Source organism: Ranitomeya variabilis, chromosome 6, assembly GCF_051348905.1.
Source record: "Ranitomeya variabilis isolate aRanVar5 chromosome 6, aRanVar5.hap1, whole genome shotgun sequence".
NCBI classification, from domain to species: domain Eukaryota; kingdom Metazoa; phylum Chordata; class Amphibia; order Anura; family Dendrobatidae; genus Ranitomeya; species Ranitomeya variabilis.
Window position 1 is genome coordinate 78,257,859 of NC_135237.1, and position 22,257 is coordinate 78,280,115.

At 44.7% G+C, this 22,257-nt stretch overlaps 1 protein-coding gene across 2 annotated transcripts in view; it reads right to left on the bottom strand.

Moving 5' to 3' along the window:
- The window catches only part of OXSR1 (oxidative stress responsive kinase 1), a 101,371-nt gene extending 79,445 nt beyond the window's left edge, over positions 1–21,926 (bottom strand). Inside the window, exon 1 of one of the 2 annotated variants that reach the window (XM_077268685.1) lies at positions 21,488–21,926. In XM_077268685.1, coding sequence (XP_077124800.1) covers positions 21,488–21,560 — 73 coding nt within the window. In that variant the 5' untranslated portion in view covers positions 21,561–21,926. The remainder of the gene's footprint in view (positions 1–21,487) is intronic. The other variant, XM_077268686.1, reaches the window with a different exon arrangement.
- Positions 21,927–22,257: the final 331 nt, after the last annotated feature.

Sequence of the window (22,257 nt, forward strand, 5' to 3'; positions counted from 1 at the left end):
ATGGCGGGTGCTGACTCCAACTCTCATCAGTGTTGCCTGGTCGCGCTGATTGCAGGGAGGCCAAGAACTGTGGTATGTTCAGACCATGTTCCTAAAGGTCAGACACAGCCATTACAGTACACAGCAGGGGCACATAAGATTATCTCCCCACAGGAACATTCTTAACACTTAGCAATTGTGGAACTTATTATAATTCCAAGATCTATTGATTAAAAGTAACTTTAAAGCACTTGTAGCTTAAAGGGGCAGCTCAGGCAGGCAAAAATCTAATAAAGTCACATCACTAAAGCACTGGTGCAAGTCAAATGCTTATCTGCAAAATAAAAGAGACCATCCAGCTGCACCAACTTTATCCAAGTGGAGTCAGCCATGAATGGTAGGATTTACAAGATGCCTCTGTGAGTCACTACATCCTGTGTAACGTGTTCATCACATACAACACCTACCAATTCTTGGAAAGGTAATCTAGTAACATTAGGATGACTGATGGAAAAGCATTTACATACATACAAGAACTAGAAGAGAAAGAAAACCTACACATTCTCCAGCTCCTACACAAGACGTCTTAAAGGGAACCTATCACCCCGTTTTTTTCGGTATGAGATAAAAATACTGTTAAATAGGGCCTGAGCTGTGCATTACAATAGTGTAGTTTGTGGACCCCGATTCCCCACCTATGCTGCCGAAATACGTTACCAAAGTAGTCATTTTCGCCTGTCAATCAGGCTGGTCAGGTCGGATGGGCGTGGCTTCTTCCCCCAGATATTGCGTAGTTTTCCGTTGGTGGCGTAGTGGTGTGCGCATGTCCAAGGTCCCCAATCCTGCACGGGGGGGTGAAAATAGCAGCGATGTCCGTTATTCCATTGGTGGTCGGTGGGCGCGGCCATCTTCCTTTGGCCGCGCGTGCGCAGAAGCGGCGCTCTGCTGGCCGCGGCTTCAGGAAAATGGCCGCGGGATGCCGCGCGTGCGCAGATGGAGATCGTGGCGGCCATTTTCCTGAAGCCGCGGCCAGCAGAGCGCCGCTTCTGCGCACGCGCGGCCAAAGGAAGATGGCCGCGCCCACCGACCACCAATGGAATAACGGACATCGCTGCTATTTTCACCCCCCCGTGCAGGATTGGGGACCTTGGACATGCGCACACCACTACGCCACCAACGGAAAACTACGCAATATCTGGGGGAAGAAGCCACGCCCATCCGACCTGACCAGCCTGATTGACAGGCGAAAATGACTACTTTGGTAACGTATTTCGGCAGCATAGGTGGGGAATCGGGGTCCACAAACTACACTATTGTAATGCACAGCTCAGGCCCTATTTAACAGTATTTTTATCTCATACCGAAAAAAACGGGGTGATAGGTTCCCTTTAAGAAAAAAAATACTGCCAGTGCATTTAGTAAATTTCTTTTCAAGGCTGTACGTCATAGACGTTACCTAGACGTGCCGCTTCTGATATCCATGTGTGATTGTCATCACATACAGACTGGATGATGATTTATTGCACAGTCATCAATGAGGACAGCAGCTGCAATGCAGAATGGAGGGCGACCTGACGAGTCTCCTGCGGTGCCTGTAACAGATGCTACATGAGCTCCAAGAACGGGCAGTCAGGGGCTGCTCAAATCTACCCCTTATTGGGCTTTTTCTAAACTTAGAAAATATTTCAGGAACCATTACATGAGAACTTTTTAACCCTAATCAATATCATATTTGAAGTCCCATAAAAAAAATCTATGGGGAAAAAAAGCATGTTAAAATAAAAAACAACGTTAACCCCAAAGTCACCACAACGATGCCAAAAACAAAAATGATGTACAGTTGCAATCAAAATCATTTTATTATTTAAAAAAAAAAAAAAAAAGGGCATTTCGATTTTTTTTTTCAATGTTTAATGCATGATTTAAATAATTTCAGATTTTTATAGATTGTACTTTTTCTGAAACAACTATACCAAATGTTTTTTTTTTTATTTTAAATTGTCTTTTTTTAAGGGGCGATTTAACCTTTATATATTTTAATTTATTTGTTTTAAAAAAATTTTTTATAGTTATTCCATTTTTTTAGTCCTTCTAGGGGACTTTAACCAGCGATTGTTTCATTGCTTATACTATATACTGAAATGCCACAGTATTGTTCACCTATGGTGCCTGGCCTGTGGCGGAGCTTCACAAGGGTACCAAGATGGCAGTGACAGGGGCCTTCACCAGCAGGCTCCTCACTAACATGGTAATGCATCCTCTCACTGCAATTGCTGAGCGGGAAGGCAGTGCAGCACGCACACTAGCAATTATATCATTTCAATGACACTGTAAGTGATTGACAGATGCATTTAAGTGGTTAAAACTGCAGTGATCAGAGTGTGCTCCAGTCGCTGCAGTTATAGGCAGATGCTGGCGATGTAACAGTCAGCATCTCCCTAGTATGAAGCAGGCTCAGCTCCTGAGCCCGCTTCATACACCCATTACCGACATATGTTAAAAATGTACGTCATAGAGGCTAAATAATTTATCACAATTATTTTAACACATGGTTTCTCCAAATTCAGCACAAAATGTCTCTTGACTATAGCAGTCTCAGAATTATTCAATCCCATCATGACAAATGTCTTTAGGACTTACCGTAGTAGAGCACCGCTGACTGTTATGCATCATATTTGCAGCAGGTTATAACAGCCAAAAAATCTTCCAAGTACTAAAGGCGCTTGTCATGAAGGGGTAGTAGAATTCTGAGCAAAAAAGGGAAAAATCCAGCTTCCAAAACTAATCAAATTTATTGAAAGTAAAATGCAAAGTCCAAGAACATGGTAGACAGGAGAATGAGTAGCAGCAGGCTACACGTTTCGAACATGTTCATTCTCCTGTCTACCATGTTCTTGGACTTTGCATTTTACTTTCAATAAATTTGATTAGTTTTGGAAGCTGGATTTTTCCCTTTTTTGCTCTACTACTTCACGTGATGACTGCACGGTATTCAGGCTTCCCCAGAACACATGCCTAGCAGGTGAGCTGGTTTTGATTTTTTCTTTTGTAGAATTCTGAGCCGGTAGTAGTAGTCAGAAGGAATTTTGTGATGAATTTGGAGAAACCACTTGTTATAATAGGTACGTGCTCAGTTACGGATATTGTTCTTATTTGGTTGCATATTTTACTAATAAATGTAATTTAATGGAGGTTGAATAATTTTGATTGCAACCGTATTAAGACATGTTACTATGGACTTTAAAGGTAACAATAAGCAACATCGTTGTCTCTATAAAAAATTTTTTTTAAAAATGCATGAAAATCAGTACTAATATTTCCTTTTCTATGCTCATTCTCTATTAATACTTGAGTCTTCTAGTAAAATATACACAGTCACTGTATTCTCGGGAAGGGAGGATTCCGACACACCCCATGTGAGAGCGCCGATACCAACCGTCTGCAGGGGGCTGCGATGGCCAATGTGTATACGTATGATTTCTAGTGCGTGCTGATGACTTCCCATTAGAACTACCGGCTTAGGAAATGAACACAGAAGAAAGAAGGAGGAGGAAGGAGGGTCGGACATGTGATGTGGAATAAAAATAATGATTGCTGAAAGCGCAGAAAAATAACATTACTGATCCCTGCAGCTACAAGCACCGAATTAACGCTACTGTCCTTCTACTTAAATATGCAAAGTCCCTCCAGCAATGGAAGAGTTTACTGAAAGTCAAAAGTACAAAGTTCTAAAGACATGCCGAAAACACCTGGACGTTTGAAAGCAACTCCGACATCAACCACAGGCTCCTGGTAGAGCATTTCAATAATAGTCATCATCAATTCCTGCCGATCATTACATACAGAGCAACGATTATACGTCCAGTACTACAGTTTAGGCTAGGTGCACCCCTGAGTTCTACAACCCCTGAAAAACTCCTTTTGGACACCACCACCCCCCACCCCCCCCCAACTGACACAGCCTTGATGGAGCCATTCCCTTACACGAAGCCGGCTGCCTCCGTCCTGACATTACTTGTCATTTTTTTCCAGCAAGCTGACCACATTTTATGCATATCGGGAAAAGATACAGTTGTGAGAGTAAGTGTGTGCCCCTTCCCGATTTCCTATTCTTTTGCATGTTTGTCACACAAATGTTTCCGATCAAACAAAATTTACATATTAGACAAAGTTAATACATATATAATATTATAACATAATATTATTATTATTATTATTATTATAATTATTAGAGGCCTTCATTTAAAAACTGCATTAAGGGAAAAGGAAATCCAAACCTACAGTGCCCTGTTTGAAAAAGTGATTGCCCCCTAAGCCTAACAGCTGGTTGGGCCATCCTTAATAGTAACAACTGCAATCAAGCGTTTGTGATAACTGGCAATGAGTCTTTTTCAACACTCTGGAGGAATTTTGGCTCAGTCATCTTTGCAGAATTGTTCTAATTCAGCCACATTGGAGGATTTCCGAGCACGAACCGCCTTTTAGGCCATGTTCACACTTCGCGGGGTTTACCGCGGATCCGCGGCGATTTTGATGCTGCGGGTCTGCAGCAGTTTCCATAGCGTTTACATTAACATGTAAACCCTATGGAAAACGGCAAACCGCAGTGCGCATGCTGCGGGAAAAACCGCGCAGAAACGCAGCGGTTTACAACCCGCAGCATGTCACTTCTTTGTGCAGAATCGCAGCGATTCTGCACCCATAGGAATGCATTGAACCGCTAACTTCCCGCATGGGGCTGTGCCCACGATGCGGGAAGTAAGCGGATAATGTGCGGTTGCTACCAGGGGGGGAGGAGAGGAGACTCTCCTCCAGGCCCTGGGAAGCATAAATAGTGTAAAAAAAAAAGAATTAAAATAAAAAATGATGCTATACTCACCTCTCAGCGCTGCACATGACCGTGACGTCACGAAGGTCCTTCTCGGCACAGCATCTTTGGAACCGGAGCGCCGAGGAGATCCGGACATCAGAGGGTGAGTATAACCAATTTTTATTATTTTTACCATTACTATTGATGCTGCATATTGCTGCATATGCAGCATCAATAGTATAGGAGTAATCCCGCAGCGGAAATCGCAAAACAAACCGCGATAAATCTGCAGGGATAACCGCAGCGGTTTTGCCCTGCAGATTTATCAATTCCACTGTGGGAGAACCCGCAGAGCACGCCGCAGAGTGTGCACATAGCCTTAAGGTCATGCCACAGTATATCAATCGGATTAAGGTCAGGATTTTGTCTAGACGACTCCAAAGTCTTCATTTTGTTTTTCTTAAGACATTTGGAGGTGGACGTGCTAGTGTGTTTTGGACCACTGTCCTGCTGCATAATCCAAGTTTGCTTCAGCTTGAGGTCATGAACAGATGGCCGGACATTCTCCTTAAGTATTTTTGGGCACACAGGAGAATTCATGATTCCATTTACCACAAGTCTTTCAGGTCCAGCAGCAGCAAAACTGTCTCAGACCATCACACTACCACCACCATATTTTACTGTTGGTATGATGTTCCTTTTCTGAATTGCTGTGTTACTTCTACGCCAGATGTAATGGAACATACACCTTCCAAATAGTTCAACTTCTGTCTCGTCAATCCGCAGAGTATTCTCTCAAAAGTCTTGAGGACCATCAAGATGTTTTCTAGCAACATTGAGACTAGCCTTTATGTTCTTATAGCTTAGCAGTGTTTTTCGTCTTGAAACTCTGCAATGCAGGCCATTTTCGCCCAGTCTCTTTCTTATGGTGGAGTCATGAACACGGACCTTAACTGAGGCAATTGAGACCTGCAGCTCTATAAATGTTGTTGTGGGGTCTTTTCCGACCTCTTGGAGGAGTCATCGCTGCACTCTTGGGATAATTTTGGTCGGCCAGCCACTACCGGGAAGGTTCACCACTGTTCCACGTTTTTGCCATTTGCAAATTATGGCTCTCATTGTGGTTCACTGGAGTCCCAAAGATTTAGAAAATGCTTTCTAACCTTTTCCAGACTGATAGAACTCAATTATTTTTGTTTCTCATTTGTTTCAGAATTTCTTTGGATCACGGCATGATGTCTAGCTTTTGAGTATTTTTTATCTACTTCACTTTGTCAGGCAGGTCCTAATTAAGTGATTTCTTGATTGAGAACAAGTATGGCAGTAATCGGGCCTGCCTGTGGCTTGGGAATGTGATAAAGCACATTTAATTTATGTTTTAAGGGAGGAGGGCAATCACTTTTTCACATAGGGCCCTGTAGGTTTGGATTTCTTTTTCCCTTAATAATAAAAACCTCCATTTAAAACTGCATTTTGTGTTTACTTTTGTTATCTTTGTCTAATATTTACATTTGTTTGGTGATCTAAAACATTTGAGTATGACAAACATGCAAAAGAATAGGAAATCAGGAAAGGGGCAAACACTTTCACACAACTATAAATACTGAGAGGAACAAGGCCAGACAAGGAGTCTGTCAGATTCCCATTGGAACAAAGCTTTTCAAAGATTCCTACAGAATCCCCAACATAGCGCTTAACAGAGAGAACTGTACAAGTGTGAACTCACCTTACCTATGCACAGGATAGGTCATAACTTATTAATCAGTGGGAGTCCAACCTATCACAGGGATTAAAAATATCTAACTAGAATTTAGAGGTGACTATGTGTGTCCATGGGACTGTCAATGGTGGGCACCATGGTGACTAAGTGGTTTCAACCAGGTACTCCATTATCCTCCAATAGATATACAGACATGCCCGATTTATCAAGGCTTGGACCCCAAAATTCTGAAGTTGAACCTAAACTTTGCGACTTTTGGCATTTTCGCACCAGCTTCTCCCAGCTCCGACAAAATGGATAGAACTGAGGCATGACATCACTAATTCATGACACTCTGTAATGTTCCTATGCCAGAGATTTCACTCCAATAGCTGACTGGAGTGAGTTTCTGGTGTAGCACACGGAGGCGCACACCACTCATTAGAAGCTCCAGATTCATGAAGAGGTGTGCACATCTTCAAGAATCAGGAGCGTCAACAACTCCAATCTTCATTAATCAGGCCCCATGTCTGTAAAATGCTGTGGAACATGGTGTCGATAAATTAGCAAGGAAAATAAATAGCAGTCAGGTATGGCACTCAGATTTCTCCGACAACCCCGCAGACAAAGGATAGAGCGGCAGTGTGCACGTGCGGGTAGTTGCTGTGTGGCACCACCAAATATTGCTCCATAAGATCAAGGAAACATTGACCGTACCCTCCGCATCTTGTGCGCAGAGCCCAAACACGGCCATGTGTGTGCAGCCTTCAGACTGTCCTCAGGATTTTAATGTAAATGGAAAAAATAAAGTGGTATTCCCATCTGGTATGTCTATGGCAAATCCTCTGTATAAGCCATTAATGCATAGAACATGCGAGTCATTGAATGGGATCTGTATCTGTCTTGATAACGGGGGCCCAGTTGCAGAATTCCCAAATAAATGAATTGGGAATCCAACTACCTCTCCAATGACAGCAGTGCACCAGATCCCGGTTCTCCACATAGACACATATCCCATTGGTGGGACCCGCGTCGACTATACAATGGTGGCATGCCCTGTGCATGTGCCGCACAAGGACGAGAAGGCCAGCCCCCTTTGAAGTGAATAGCTGCTTTTTCTTCCATGGCATCTAAGAGGTTAAGGCCAGGTCGCCTCAGATCGGAGACGCTATGATGAAGTCAGACTCTCGGGCCTAAGGAAAAAGCCTGAATTGATATACAGAGAGGAAGCCCTGCCTCACCCCACAGCGAGGAAATTCCTGAGATTCCCAGCGTCCAAAGTGGATTGAATTCTAAGACTTAGGGCCCCTTCACACTGTGCAATCAAAGTCTGAACGAGCGTTCGATTTGTGACGTTTATCCGTCCTCGTTCCGAGGTTGCAAAGTGTGACATGGCGTTACGATTTGCGACGCAGCCCAGCATCGTACGATGTGAAAGAAAGAGCAGAACTTTCTTTCGTCGTAAATGTCCCGCTGTGGCGGTCGAAATCGTAGTATGTGACGGCGGTCATACGAGCTCGTAATGCGACTACGTGGGTTGGGCTTCCGCATACCTGTCTCCTGATTATTGATATTCTGCTGAGATGTCGGTGTCATGGGAGCTGTGCTGGAGATGTGCCAGGGGGTTCAGAGAGGCGAACAAGGACCATTGAAAGGTGTGGTGCCCCCGCCCCGTGCCAGGACGAACCACACCGGGCCTGAGCATCGCTGGTTACCATCACAAGTGCTATACTGTCAGGTACTCTGAAGGGCCAGGTGAATGATATGAATCCCCCGTCCAGAAATGCGCTATGTATTATACCGCATCGCCCCAGCTCATATGGCAGTATGTACTCGGCAGCACAGTGCAGACAACGCGCTCACACGGCCCCAGCAATCTGAGAACACCATCAGGCCGAATTTATCAACTACAGATAACCAACCTTAAAGGGGGTTTCCAGTTTCAGAATCCACCAGCTGCAGTTTATTTACACAAAAACAGTCCCCGGGTCCGGCAGTGACTCTTCACCGCTGCTCCTGGTCTCTGTGAGGCATCATCAGCGCTGCAGCCAACCAGTGAGGTCACTCCATCTACTCGGGAAGCACTACAGAGCTCCCTGATTAGCTGCAGCGTTGGAGACACTGACAGACACCAGGAGCAGTGGCAGAGACTGAACACTGGACCAGGGGAGAGTGAATACTTTTGTTCTTTTTTTACTACACCAGTTCCAGCCTGGGGACAATCCATGGCTTGTGTTTAATAGTTCATGTCAGTCCCATTCACTTCAATGGAGCAGAGTCAGAATACCTGACAACCCATGCACAGATTTGGTTCTGCTTCCTGAAGAAAGGAGCCATGTTTTTCTCATCTAGGACAACCCCAATCAGATACACCATCAATAATAATGGGAGTCTGACTGCCAGAACACCCACCGATAAGCTTTTTAAAGGGGCCATTGGCCTTCAATCTGTGCTACATTCCCTTTATTTAGCAGTAGCTGAACCTTGTATCACTGATCCGTTCCTTTCAAGAGTCTGGGACCGAGCCACAAAGCCAAGAACAGTGACTATATTGGAAACATTAAAGGGGATGTGGCGCTTGTTAGAGACCCGTGGGCCCTTTAATCAGCTAATAAATGGGAGGAAGACTTAGTAATATAATGATTTTTTTTTTTTCAAATACCTAGAAAACCCCTTTTAAAAAGGTACGGCAGCGTAGGGGAGAACATGCAAACTCTGGCTGAAACATGCACAGATGTAACAAAGTTTGCCTTCACTCATAACAGCACTGGGACAGCAGAGTAGATTCAACACTTGGCTCTGCTCAGTGGCTTGTACAATGTTAAGATATATTAATCTTCCCAAGTGAGAAACCTCTGAGACAATATATCAAAATGATGCGTTCAGAGTTACAATAATCTTTGCTACATCTATACCCAAGGACGGTACAAAAAGTAAAGGCAACATCCAACAAATCCATAATCATCTAGATCAGACCTGAGCAAAGTGCGGCCCGCGAGCCATAATCGGACCTCCGGCTATCCCACTCTGGCCCCTGGATCGAGACAGCCAAAGGATGGAAAACTGTGGACTACAGGCCGCACCATGCGGCCACCTTCCCTCCCGACTCCTCCTTCCACCACTAACAATGTGTGGCTGAGACAGCAAATGTGTCACTACATTGTGTCTGATGGCAGCGAACACAGCAAAGAATGGCGCAGAAACCAATTTATTATTCTTTATACGTGAGAATGTGTGCGATGTGTGTCTGTAAATAGGGGTGGGGGCTCATACTGTATATAGGGGATGTGTGTGGGCTATACGGTATATAGAGGCTATGTGAGGCTCATACTGCATATAGGGAGGCTGGTGAGGGCTCATACTGCATATAGGGGGCTGTGTGGTGGCTCATACTGTATATAGGGGCTGTGTGTGGGCTATACGGTACATACAGGCTATGTGAGGCTCATACTGTATATAGGGGCTGTGTGGGTCATACTGTATATAAAGAGGCTATGTGGGGGCTCATACAATATATAGCAGGCTATGTGTGGGCTCACTGTATATAGGGGGCTGCGTGATGGCTCATACTGTATATATGAGCTGTGTGTGGGTCATACTGTATACAGAGGCTATATGGGGCTCATACTGTATATAGGGGCTGTGTGTGGGCTATACTGTATATAGAGGCTATGTGAGGCTCATACTGTACATATGGGCTATGTGTGGGCTCACTGTATATAGGGGTATGAGCATACTTAATTATATCACTTAATATTGAGCTAAATTAATATTAATAAAAAAAAAATAACATGTTAATATTAATAATGAGCAGAATTACTTTCAGCCTATTGGTTTGCCCACCCACTTTGGAAAATTAATGGCCCACACCTGATCTTGATTGTTATGTTACAGTTCTGAGTGGTAAGGCGCTGCCATATGGTGCACATACTACTATGGTCATATACCATATTAACTTTACAAAGGGAAAATCATTTTTTATTCTCTCAACTCACTTTTCCAAAAAATTAATTTTTAATTATTTAGTCAAGATTCATACACAGCAGTTCTGTACAAGCTCAACCAAGTACGAGCCTACAGGCACGGCCCAAACACAACGGACGCAGCATTGTCAGAGGCGCCATGCAGACACAGAACTGCTGCAGCGAACAGGGAATGCAGCAAGGCGGCCATACACTGCACATTTCCGTCTGACACAAGCATTACAGCAATAGTTCTGCGATCAGTCCCCCCAGGCGCATCTCACAGCTACGAGGTGCTGGCGATGTGTTTATGTAACACGGTTAAAGGGAACCTGTCACCATGTTTTTGGAAGATGGGATAAAAATAGCGTTAAATAGGGGCAGAGGTGGGCGTTACATTAGTGTGTGTGTTATGCGTTTATTACCCACCTAAGTTGCCGAAATAACTTTGCAAAGTCTCCGTTTTCGCCTGTCAATCAGGCTGGTCAGGTCGCATGGGCGTTGTCTTCCCCCAGATTTGGAGTAGTTTTCCGTTGGTGGCGTAGTGGTGTGCGCATGCCCAAAGTCCGGAATCCTCTTCCAGGGGATTTAAAATAGCGCGGTGTTCGTTATTGCATTGGTGATCGGTGGGCGCGGCCATCTTCCTTTGGCCGCGCGTGCGCAGAAGCGGCGCTCTGCTGGCCGCGGCTTCAGGAAAATGGCCGCCGCGATATCCATCTGCGCACGCGCGGCATCCCGCGGCCATTTTCCTGAAGCCGCGGCCAGCAGAGCGCCGCTTCTGCGCACGCGCGGCCAAAGGAAGATGGCCGCGCCCACCGATCACCAATGCAATAACGAACACCGCGCTATTTTAAATCCCCTGGAAGAGGATTCCGGACTTTGGGCATGCGCACACCACTACGCCACCAACGGAAAACTACGCCAAATCTGGGTGAAGACACCACGCCCATGTGACCTGACCAGCCTGATTGACAGGCGAAAACGGAGACTTTGCAAAGTTATTTCGGCAACTTAGGTGGGTAATAAACGCATAACACACACACTAATGTAACGCCCACCTCTGCCCCTATTTAACGCTATTTTTATCCCATCTTCCAAAAACATGGTGACAGGTTCCCTTTAATGTGTTTTCCATGCTCTCATGCATTATGCATCTGCTGATCTAATTTATCAGTAATGCGAGTGTGCATTAATGAATAGTGAGCACCAGCAGAGCCCGCATCGTTCACCGGGATTTTTCTCTTTCTTGTTAATGCAGCTATCATATCATGAGAAAGCATTGAAAAACAGAAGATAATACACACAGCTTATAGCTCCGCTCCCTAGAAACACATAGTATAGATCACTGATCCCAAACATGGCACCTATACTGTAACATCAAATCTTGGACAAAGCACAAAGGGGGCACGGCCTAGCACAAAGGGGGCACGGCCTAGCACAAAGGGGGCACGGCCAAACATGCAATACCAATCACCAAAATTGTAAAACAAATTTTTGGCACAAATTAAGCCAAATTTGGAGCATCTTTAAAACTGTCCAAGTCAACACGTATATTAACAGGTATTTGGTCCATGGGTTCAGTTCTGTTTTTATGTATTTTTTTAATATATTCTTTATTTTTTTATATTTGATAACATATTAACATTTTCATTAAACCACACTAAACTATTTTAACAGTCATAGCAAAACAGTACATATAGCAGAGATAAGGAATAGCAGACTGGAAGGGAGGTACTGGAGTATATTTGGGGATTTGGGGGGTAGCGAGAAGTGTCTTGCTCAAGAGACGGTGTTATTTGGACATTTCAGAGTAGTTCAGCAATAAAATGTGAATTATATATTTACATATACATTAATACCATATACAGACCATATATATAAGTATATGTAAATGTAAGATTTGAATTTAATTTTTACCCCAAATTATAGCTTTTGAGACAGTTTTTTCTAGGTTTTTTTTCAGTCCTTGTCATTTTTAGGTTTATTGGACGATATGGACGTGGTTTTCATTAAGCAGATATTTTCGTCCATTTGAGAACAAAAAAAAAAAAAATACAAAATTTGTAGTACATTCATTTTTGAACAGTTGAAGACCAACAATAAATATTGTAAAGATTAGCAAAAGTATCGAGCAATATCTTAAGCAAAACAGAGGCACAACGAAAGCAAAAGAGCAATAGTAAAAACTGGCGATGTTCGATATTTTTATGAATTTGACGCAAAATCTGCCAGAGCAAAAGGAAAGATAAGACAAAAAAAAATTGTTTAAGAAAAAAAAAAGTCGGGCCTTTGTGCACCACTAGTCTGAAATACTTGGTCACTTGAGTTCAGCAAGAATAAAAGAAGTTTTTCACACCAGAAAATTAAAAGTATACATTGTTAAGCCCCCAATGGTTTGGAAAACCGCTACTATATCTCCCCCATTGACACGTTGAGTATTTGGTCAGATTTTTACCTCAGTATCTGTAAGCCAAAACCAGGAAATCAGAGGAAAAGTATAATATAAACACGTCACCACTCCTGTATTTATCACCCACTCCTGGTTTTGGCTTACAAATACTGACCAAATACTGAACGTGTGAACGTGGCCTTAGAGATACGAAACAAGGCTCCTCTGGTGGAGTCTTATTTCACCAAGAACAAATGGATCAGAAGTCCAAAACTGGACATGTCAGATCCTTCTCTCCTCTACATCATGCGTAGGGAAAAAGTCGGGAGGCCTCCATACACGTCAGACTCGTGGCTGCGCCCATCAATACCGGCAGGTTTGTTCTGATGTTAGTCTAATGTGTATGGGGCCTTGTTGTTCCTAAAAAGCCTGGGTTATTATCAAAAAAGCGATCTGCAGCTTTAGAAACTTATAACTGTATCAAATTTCCAGCAACAAATTTCTGAGAAATGCCAAAGGGGTTGAAGATTAAATCTATGAAAAGCCCCTTTTCCTTGGAAACGTAAATTTATATAAAGTGATGTCATTCACAACAGGCGAGGTTACTACACACACACCTTGTATTACTTGAAGATTACATCTTTTGCCTTTTTTTTTTTTAATTTAAAGGGAATCTGTCACCATTTTATTTAGAGCCGCATAATGTACAGGCAGAGACCCTGATCCCACTGATGTGTTACTTATGTGTTAATTACTATGCTGCTTGCCGTAGTTTTGACAGTATGAAATTATTACTAGAGGACTAGTAAACCTGCTGCCAGGTAGTCCTCCATATTCATGAGCTTTGTATAACCCCGCCCACAACACTGATTGGCTGATTTCAGAGTACATTGTGCATAGGCAGAAACCAGCCAATCAGTGGTGTGGGCGGGTTATAAAGAGCTCAGCATTCAGAGAACTCATAGATCTGCAGCAGATAAAACAGGGATTTTATCAAAACTGCAGCAAGCAGCCCAGTAAGTGACACATCGCCAGAATCAGAGTCTGTCATCTACATCACTCTGTTCTCATGTGGTGTAGCGAAAACCTGGTGACGCATTCCCTTTAAAGAAGTTATCCAGTACTTGGAGAAGCCCTTCTCATACCCCACACTTGGCCCCGATAAAATAAAAAATGCTTATACTCACCTCCCATGCTGTCCGGACCCGCGTTCCCCTGTTCGGTCATGACATGTGAGCCCAGCGGCCAATCTGCATGGTCTCTGCCTTTGCACAAATCAATCATGAAAAGTAAGTCCAGCCTGCAGCTGATCTCTGACTTGCTCTTGATGTTCAATTAGTCTGAAGGTAGAGACAGTGACGCCAGCGAAGATTAGGCGCCAGGCTCACGTGTCATAACAACCGCACGAGAGCCAAGGGACCGCAAGTGCCGACACCGCTGGAACGGAGCCGGCATGGGAGGTCGAGTATAAGCTTTTTTATTTTATCAGTACCAAACATTTAGATCAAGAAGGAGTTGTCTTAGTAGTGGTCAAACCCTTTGGCTATGTGCACACGATGCGGATTTGCTGCGGATCCGCAGTGGATTTTTCCGCGCAGAAATGCTGCAGATCCGCACTGTGATTTACAGTACAATGTATATCAATGGGTAAAAAAAAAAAAAAGCTGTGCAGATGGTGCGGAAAAATCAGTGCGGAAATGCTGCGGATTTAAAAGAAGTGAATGTCACTTCTTTTGTGTGGATCTGCAGCGTTTCTGCACCCTTCCATCATAGAAATCCGCAGTGGGAAAAAACGCAGAAAATCCGCACAAAATCCGCATCAATTCCGCTGCAAATCCGCAGCTGCGGATTCTGCCAGGAGATGCGGATTTTGTGCAGAAAATTCTGCACCCCATTCCCTATGTGTGCACACAGCCTTTAAGTCCATTTTTAAGCAAACGGTACAGGGGGGACGACATGTGTGAAATGCATTTACCAACGGAGCGGCGCTCTCTATACACGATCCACAAATTGTAACCACAACTGAACAGGAGCGCTGTGTGCACAGTTCCAACCACAGATATAATGAACACATAGCAGGAGTATCTTCGGTGTGGCACAAGGCGAGGCTGCCCGTCTGCACATGGGAGACTCCATACTGGATTACTCTGACGGAGTTTAGCAGTGTGAGTCACCCGACTAACGTATATGACCCGAGATTACTGCCTGATACAGTGATGTGGAGAAGATAGCGTGCTCAGTATCACATGAGGGATTTTCCAGCAATGATGAGCTTGTCACATAGTCCGAGGGAGCGCAGATATGGGGAGCTGTTTGACGGGAGCAGCACCCATCAGAATGCTCAGAATTGTACACTGACATATTGTGTTCCCAGCCGCATACTGTACATGTGCTGTAGCTGTCCTTATGTCCTGGTGGGTTAGAGAGCTTTCTGCTACGTGCACCAACTAAATTTGATTAAACTGGGATTTTACAAGAAGCGACAGCCACATCTGAACACAGCTGTGTCTGACATTGTAGCTCAGCCCCATAGAGGCGAGCTGCGATACCTGACACATCTGAGGACAGATGTGGCGCTGCTTTTGGAAGAAAATAGCCATGTTTTTCTACTACTGTACAAACCATTGAGTAGAGAAACTATAGGGATCCTGAGGTAGTCTGACAGAAGCCCTAAGTGAACAAGGGCAATACGATTCGCGATGGCAGTCGGTCTTCACCTCACTTCCCCGACAATCTTAGCCAGGCATCCTGGGCGGCAATGCTGCCTACTAGGCTTTGCAATATCATGGAGGCCTTGTCACTAGGCCTTACACAACAACATGACTTGTATCATTGGGCCTAGAAAGTGCCTGAGGCGGCAAGGAAGCCGGACTGAGGATGCCGGAGAGGGGAAGATCGCCACCATGGAGGAAAGGACTGGATGCCAGACCAGGGCAGCGTCAATTGAATTGTTCATCTCCAATTCTAATAAAGTATTACTTGACACTTCTGCCACTAGTCTACATTATCCTACATGCACAAACATTCTTATTTGAGCTACAAAAAAGTGCAATGTTCAAAAAAAAAAAAAACACACTTTTCCGCCATTTTGAAACATCTTCTAATAATGCTCTATGCATTACAAATTTTCCCTGATCACATGCAATGCTAGGCTAATGGTAGACCCGCTGGCTACCCTTGTGTTCCCATGATCAGGAGAAAACATTTACTTGGGAATACATTTTAGTTTAGATGTATTTAGCTCAGACATCACACCCATAAAGAGGTAGAGCAGGCCTGGACATAGTTCACATAGCTGACGTCATCAAATGACCAACTACACCAACGTGCTTTATTTAAATATTCTGACAGACATTTTGGTTCCAGTTGCTTCTTTACAACGTACTAAAGAGGTGACACCATGACCACTGCTCCTTGTAGACTACTGCGCAAAAGTAAGTGACCCAGCGTTGGGATCAGAAAATCTTACCCTCTGACAGATTCCCTTTAAAGCGAATCTGTCAGTAGGATCAACCCTCATAAGGGTATGTAGGGCTTCGAAAGTTGAATAAAATTATACACTCTTAGCTATGATCTGATGTCTTATTCCAGAGAAATCCACCTTTTTTCTTAAAGGGGTTGACAAATACTAGGATAACCCCTTCTTAAACAAAGTGTTCGGCCCCTATAAAATAAATAAACCTATACTCGCCTCCGCCAGCGCTGAAGCATCACGTGTCATTTCATGGCATCACAGCCCTGGGACTGCGAGTGCCGACACCGCTGGAACAGAGCCGGCAGGGGAGGCGAGTATAGGTTTACTTATTTTTTAGGGGCCGAACATTTAGTTTAAGAAGGGATTGTCCTAGTAATGGACATATACATGAGAGCAAAGAAAGGCGAAATGAGACAATTTTGGCCAGGAGAGAGCGGGACAAGCTGACTAGCCTATGGGTATGAGGGGATCCTGGCAGATTACGATTGGTGAGAAGAATACGTGGAACTTCAAAGTCTGAACCATTTGGTCACAGGACTGGCACATTCACACACATGGGTCGATCATGGTCAAAAGACCGCTCTGAAGACAGCTAATGATGTGAATACTTTCCGATGGAGAAACATGTCTGTAGTCTTCTCCAACATCTGCCAACCAATGTTTATAGATAGTCCATGTCTTCCAATGGGCACAATGATATAAAATAAAATGTAAAAAAAAAAAAAAAAAAAATCACATACATCATGTAGTATACTTTTTTTTTCCTCTGTGGAGGCCCAAGGACAGTTCATACTTCTCAGCTGAATGTTGACCTATGGCTTAGAAGAGCATACGCCTAACATATCCATATAACGAGACGTGAAAGAACCAAGAAACTCTGAGATCCATGCAGTAAATAATACATGGTGCCGCGGTGCCTGATCTTCGGTATTAATGAGTTTGACAGCGTCCCGGCCGCTGCCAGCAGAGAAAGATCTTAGGAAACATTTCCCCGAGACTGACAGATATGACAATAGCGAGGCTGCTGGATTTCTTTATGTGACGAAGAAAATAAGACGGTGGGATATGAAGGCGAACCATGGGGGGCAGCCCATGAGCAAATTACTGGGAGCGATTAACCTCTTCCTATCTGATCCCAGCTTCATTTCAACGTTACAACTATACGGTGATAAAAGTGAAACAATGACAATCGGGTAGGAAGGGCGAGGCACGGCTTCATACCAATCCAGCCTATTTATACATTAATGTCGGCGTTATACAAGATGGGGATCACAATGATATTGAGAAAGGAGACAAAGACTGGGTCCGAGGACGGGAATAAAGGGCTGAGACAGAGGACAATATAAAACAACCACATAATACCCGGCCATTGCCCACTCTGCAACGCAATCTTTGGCAGCCGGGGTGTAACAATGGCTCCGACGGCCGCCATCTTACTACTCCTATTAGACGTTGCTAAAGTCATGGACTAGTAGAACACAGAAGAAAAATAAATAAAGGCGGGAAAAATGCATAAAGATTTCAATTCTGGAATAAAACTATTTGAAATATAGCTGGTTTTGCACATCTTGTAGCTGTGCAGACATTTGGCCACTTTTGGCATTTTTACACCAGTCCAGGAGACCCACACACACTTTTTTGGAGGGGAGATTGGCTTAACATGAAGAGTCGGTACAGGGGGGAAAAAAAATATAATTTATGACAAATGGTTGGTGTAAAATGCAACAGAAATGCATTCTAGCCCCTGATCGCAGTACATTTTTTACGGTGGCACACTTTCCAGCTGCCTCGCACCTCTTAATTTGGCATCTCTAACTCCAGCGCACCCTTCATTAAAATTAAGAAAACACCACTCTTCTTGAATCAGGGTTATACATGTTATATATATGCTGCACGGAGAATATAAAAAAAATGTAAAATACAAATGTCGGAATTGCTGGGGGGATTGCCCATTTTCTTCCCCACAGAAAAAGTTAATAAAAGTTAGTATTATCACGAAGGAGCCACCGAGATATACTATTGCCACCGGAGAAAGAAATTCTCTTTCACGGCCATAATGACGGGGAAATCGAAAAAGAATTATGGTTCTGTAAAGGTGATGATGGAGGACATTAATACATAGACATTTGGTCTTTAAAATGGTTTGCTGGGTTCGGAAAATCCCCATCCCACATAGGCTTAAGGGCACAGTCAGACAACCATGTAACTTGCGCAAGGATCGCTATCCTCGGACTAGCCATCGGCTCTCCTGACCCCAGTGTGACAGCTGCATAGAAACACATGCTATCTTATTCAGGTCAGCAGAGCTGACGGCCAGTCTGAGGATAGCGATCCTTGCGCAAGTAATACGGTCGTCTAACTGTGCCCTCAAAGAGACACGTGTTTTACTCACCCTCCCCGGGTCTAGCGCAGAGTTTCCACTGCTGCACTTGCTGTCTAATATTGTCTGCAGAGCTGACATTGATGTCACTTCAACAGCGCTGCAGCCAATCAGTGAGTTCAGCAGCTCTGAGCAACTCCTTACGTTGAGCTTAGCAATTGATTGCAGTGCGGTCGCCATAATGTAATAATAGACGCTGGGCGCAGCGGTGGAGACTAAGTGATGGACCCAGGAAAGGTGAATAGAGAAGTTAGTTTGTTTAAGAACCTGGGAACATGAGGATTTCTGAAATCGGAAAACCCCTTTAATGCCCAAACAGGCCTGGTCCTGAAGGGGTAAATGGAGTCCATCAGGCTTGTGTCAGACTTTCAGGGTATTTTCACCAAATGAATAGTGTCGACATCAGTGCCAGTCTTATTGGCAAAAATACTGAAATCTCAAAATCTCAGTGGACTTTTTATATTTAAAGTCAATGGAATCTGTCAAACTTTCCTGGTACCTGTTCAAAATGTGATCCAGCAGAGCCGTCGTGGCTCCGGGGAGGAGGGCGAGCTAACAAAGCCAAGACCTGGCTGCGCAGAGACACTGGTTTTAGAACAAGGGTTTGATTTTAACCATTACTTGACTGGTGCAGTCCACAATATAGCATGCGGCACAGTTTATGACTTAGGACTACAGCTGTAGCATTACTTAGTTGTGCTACAAGAATTCTCCATGTAGCCCCTGCAGGCAGCGTGTCATACAGCAGGAAATACTGGGCAGATTCATACACATACCTTGACAGCTATCAGTCACTGATTAGGACCGCCCACTGGACTCCTAAGTTCTCTGCTCTTTCCGAGCTGATCTGTCAGTCAGACATGAAACAGCAGCTGGGCCTCCCAATAATCAAGAATGACGGGCTCAGAGACCCTGTTCTCCCCACACATGGTTCCACCCTATTTACCCCAATGAGAGGTACATTGCACAATTTACGCTCCTGGACCCCACCAGACGGACCCCATGATCCCTTCAGTAAAACACACACATAACCTGGTCACAGGCACTTCTGGGAGATAAATAATGGGCAGCGGCTTTTGTAGGCGCCCACACAAACGACACCATCAGCTGTCCCCCAGAAATCCCTACAGCCCCACATCTAGCGTCAGATCTGGCTCAGCAATTACTTCCTACAAATCTTTTTCTCATTAGTGGTTTAGTTTATTGTGGTTAATAATCATTTCGGCTCTTCTGTAATGGAGAGCAGAGCTCACGCACTGTTGTCCCGGAGGGTTGTGCTTCTACAGAGAAGCCAGTCTGAGCACAACGAGCTGCAGTGTAAAGTATGGGGGAGGGACGGAGGGAATGATAACTAACAGGTAACTATGACCAAAGAGCAATTATTAACGAAACACAACTACAATGTCAGTGAGACAAAAGGTAAAAGTCAGCAAGATCAGAAACATGCACAAAATCTATCACAAATCCACCGCGATTAATAAGATACTGAAAGAACGGCTCCATCAGGTAGGAATCTCCTCCTCGTCCACCAGGTACTGCGGCGTCTACCTCCCATGGGTCTAGTCTTATGTGGACCAGCACAGAAACAGACGATGAAGCGTTAATATCATTAATGTACAACGTGGCAGTGACACACCGCGAACGGTGGCAGCCACATACAGCGATCGGTGGCAGCGCTGCCAATGCTGCTGCTGTGGTCTTGTAACCCATCTAATCAGACACCAATTCTGATGGTTGTCAGCGAGGTGGTTTCGCAGCACATAACATAAAGCGACCACAACACGAGAGTCGCCAATAACCAGCCCTCCGATATTTCCACTTACAATATGAAAGCAATGCTGCTCGAATCGCTCTGTAATATGGTTACACTTATTTTTATGGTTACACTTATTTTTTTCTCCAGCCAGATTTCAAATTTTAAACTATTCGAGTGACAAATTTCCAGACAAAATTGTACAAGGTATTTTTAGTTGAACAACCAAAGCTGCAGCCTAATCTGGGCCCGTTCCGAACACCGAGGGCGGCTTTCAGCAGGTGACTGTGCTGGACCTCCATGCCCATGTGGAAAGGTGGAGACTGAGCCCATATTTAGGGGAGATGGAGAGAGGGAGAGAGAAAAGAGGGAGAGAGAAAAGAGGGAGAGAGAAAAGAGGGAGAGAGAAAAGAAAGTGAAAAAAAGAGAAAGCGAGACATGTGATAGATAAATCGATACAATAGACGACATTAGAGAAACTAAATACAGTAGAGATGAGAGATAGGATAGATAACAGATATGGAATAGATAGATAGATGATAGATAGAGATGATAGGATAGATAATAGATATGGATGATAGATGGATAGATATGGATGATAGATAGATAGATAGATAGATAGATAGATAGAGTGAGGGGAGGATGGAAAAGGATAGATATACACATGACCGGGTAACAGACACTAGATAGACCCAGTAGATGTAACCGGCAGACTGTGGCCCCAGCACACAGCGGCCCCAGCACACAGCGGCCCCAGCACACAGCGGCCCCAGCACACAGCGGCCCCAGCAGACAGCGGCCCCAGCACACAGCGGCCACATACACCTGTCCCGGGTGGGCACAGCCCGCACACTGACAGCTCTGCTGTGCCAGGACTACATCTGGCAGCTCCATGATCGCTGGTCAGTGTGACAGATGCAGGCTGCTGCCGATCGCCGATGACAGTGGGAATGGTGGGGTGTCAGGGTCGGGGCAGCTGGATGAGCAGGCCATGCCGCCCCTGTGCACACCGCCCTGCACACGCCGGAGCCGCCACTCACCGATCACCTCCTTCAGCTCATAGTCGTCCCGGTTGATGGACCATGGCAGGGCGCTGAGGTCCGGCTCAGTCATGACTGTCGCCTCCGTAGAGGGGGATTATTCCGAGCTGATTACCGGCCTCAGCAGCTCTCAATGTCTGTGTATGCAGAGGGGTAAGATCCAGGACGTGTCTGGAGAAGAGCTGGTGACGGTGATTACCGGAGGTCGCCGTTCGGTGCTCGCCCCCTCCCCGGTGTCACACTCTCACTTCTTCTTCTGCACTCCACACATTGCCAAACTTTGCCTTTCCTCTGCCCGGCCTGCCGTGCCCAGGGCCGCATGACGTCACTACGCGCCGACGTCCAGTCCCGGCCGCCATCTTGCGTGTGGCAGCTCTAGTGAGGCTGACTGCCGCTCCTGTCCCTGGCTGTGCAGCTTTACCTGCATCCTCTGCTCTGTGGAGTCAGTCACAGAGGAATGTAAACTTATTGGAAAATTCCTGTTATCTGATCTCAGGGGCATAATCCTTCCAGTGCAGGGGCAGTCACTGACGGCTTGGGGCCCTCTCCCTGCCCGCAGCTTGTGATGAGGACAGTTTGGGTTTTTATTGGCTGTAAGCCATAATCATCAACATTAACAGAAATAAACACTTGAACTAGATCGCTCTGTTTGTAATGACTCTATATAATGTATGAGCTTCACTTTTTGCATTGAAGAACTGAAATAAATTAACTTTTTGATGATATTCCAATGTAGCGAGAAGCCCCTGTATGTCTGATATCTGTATCAT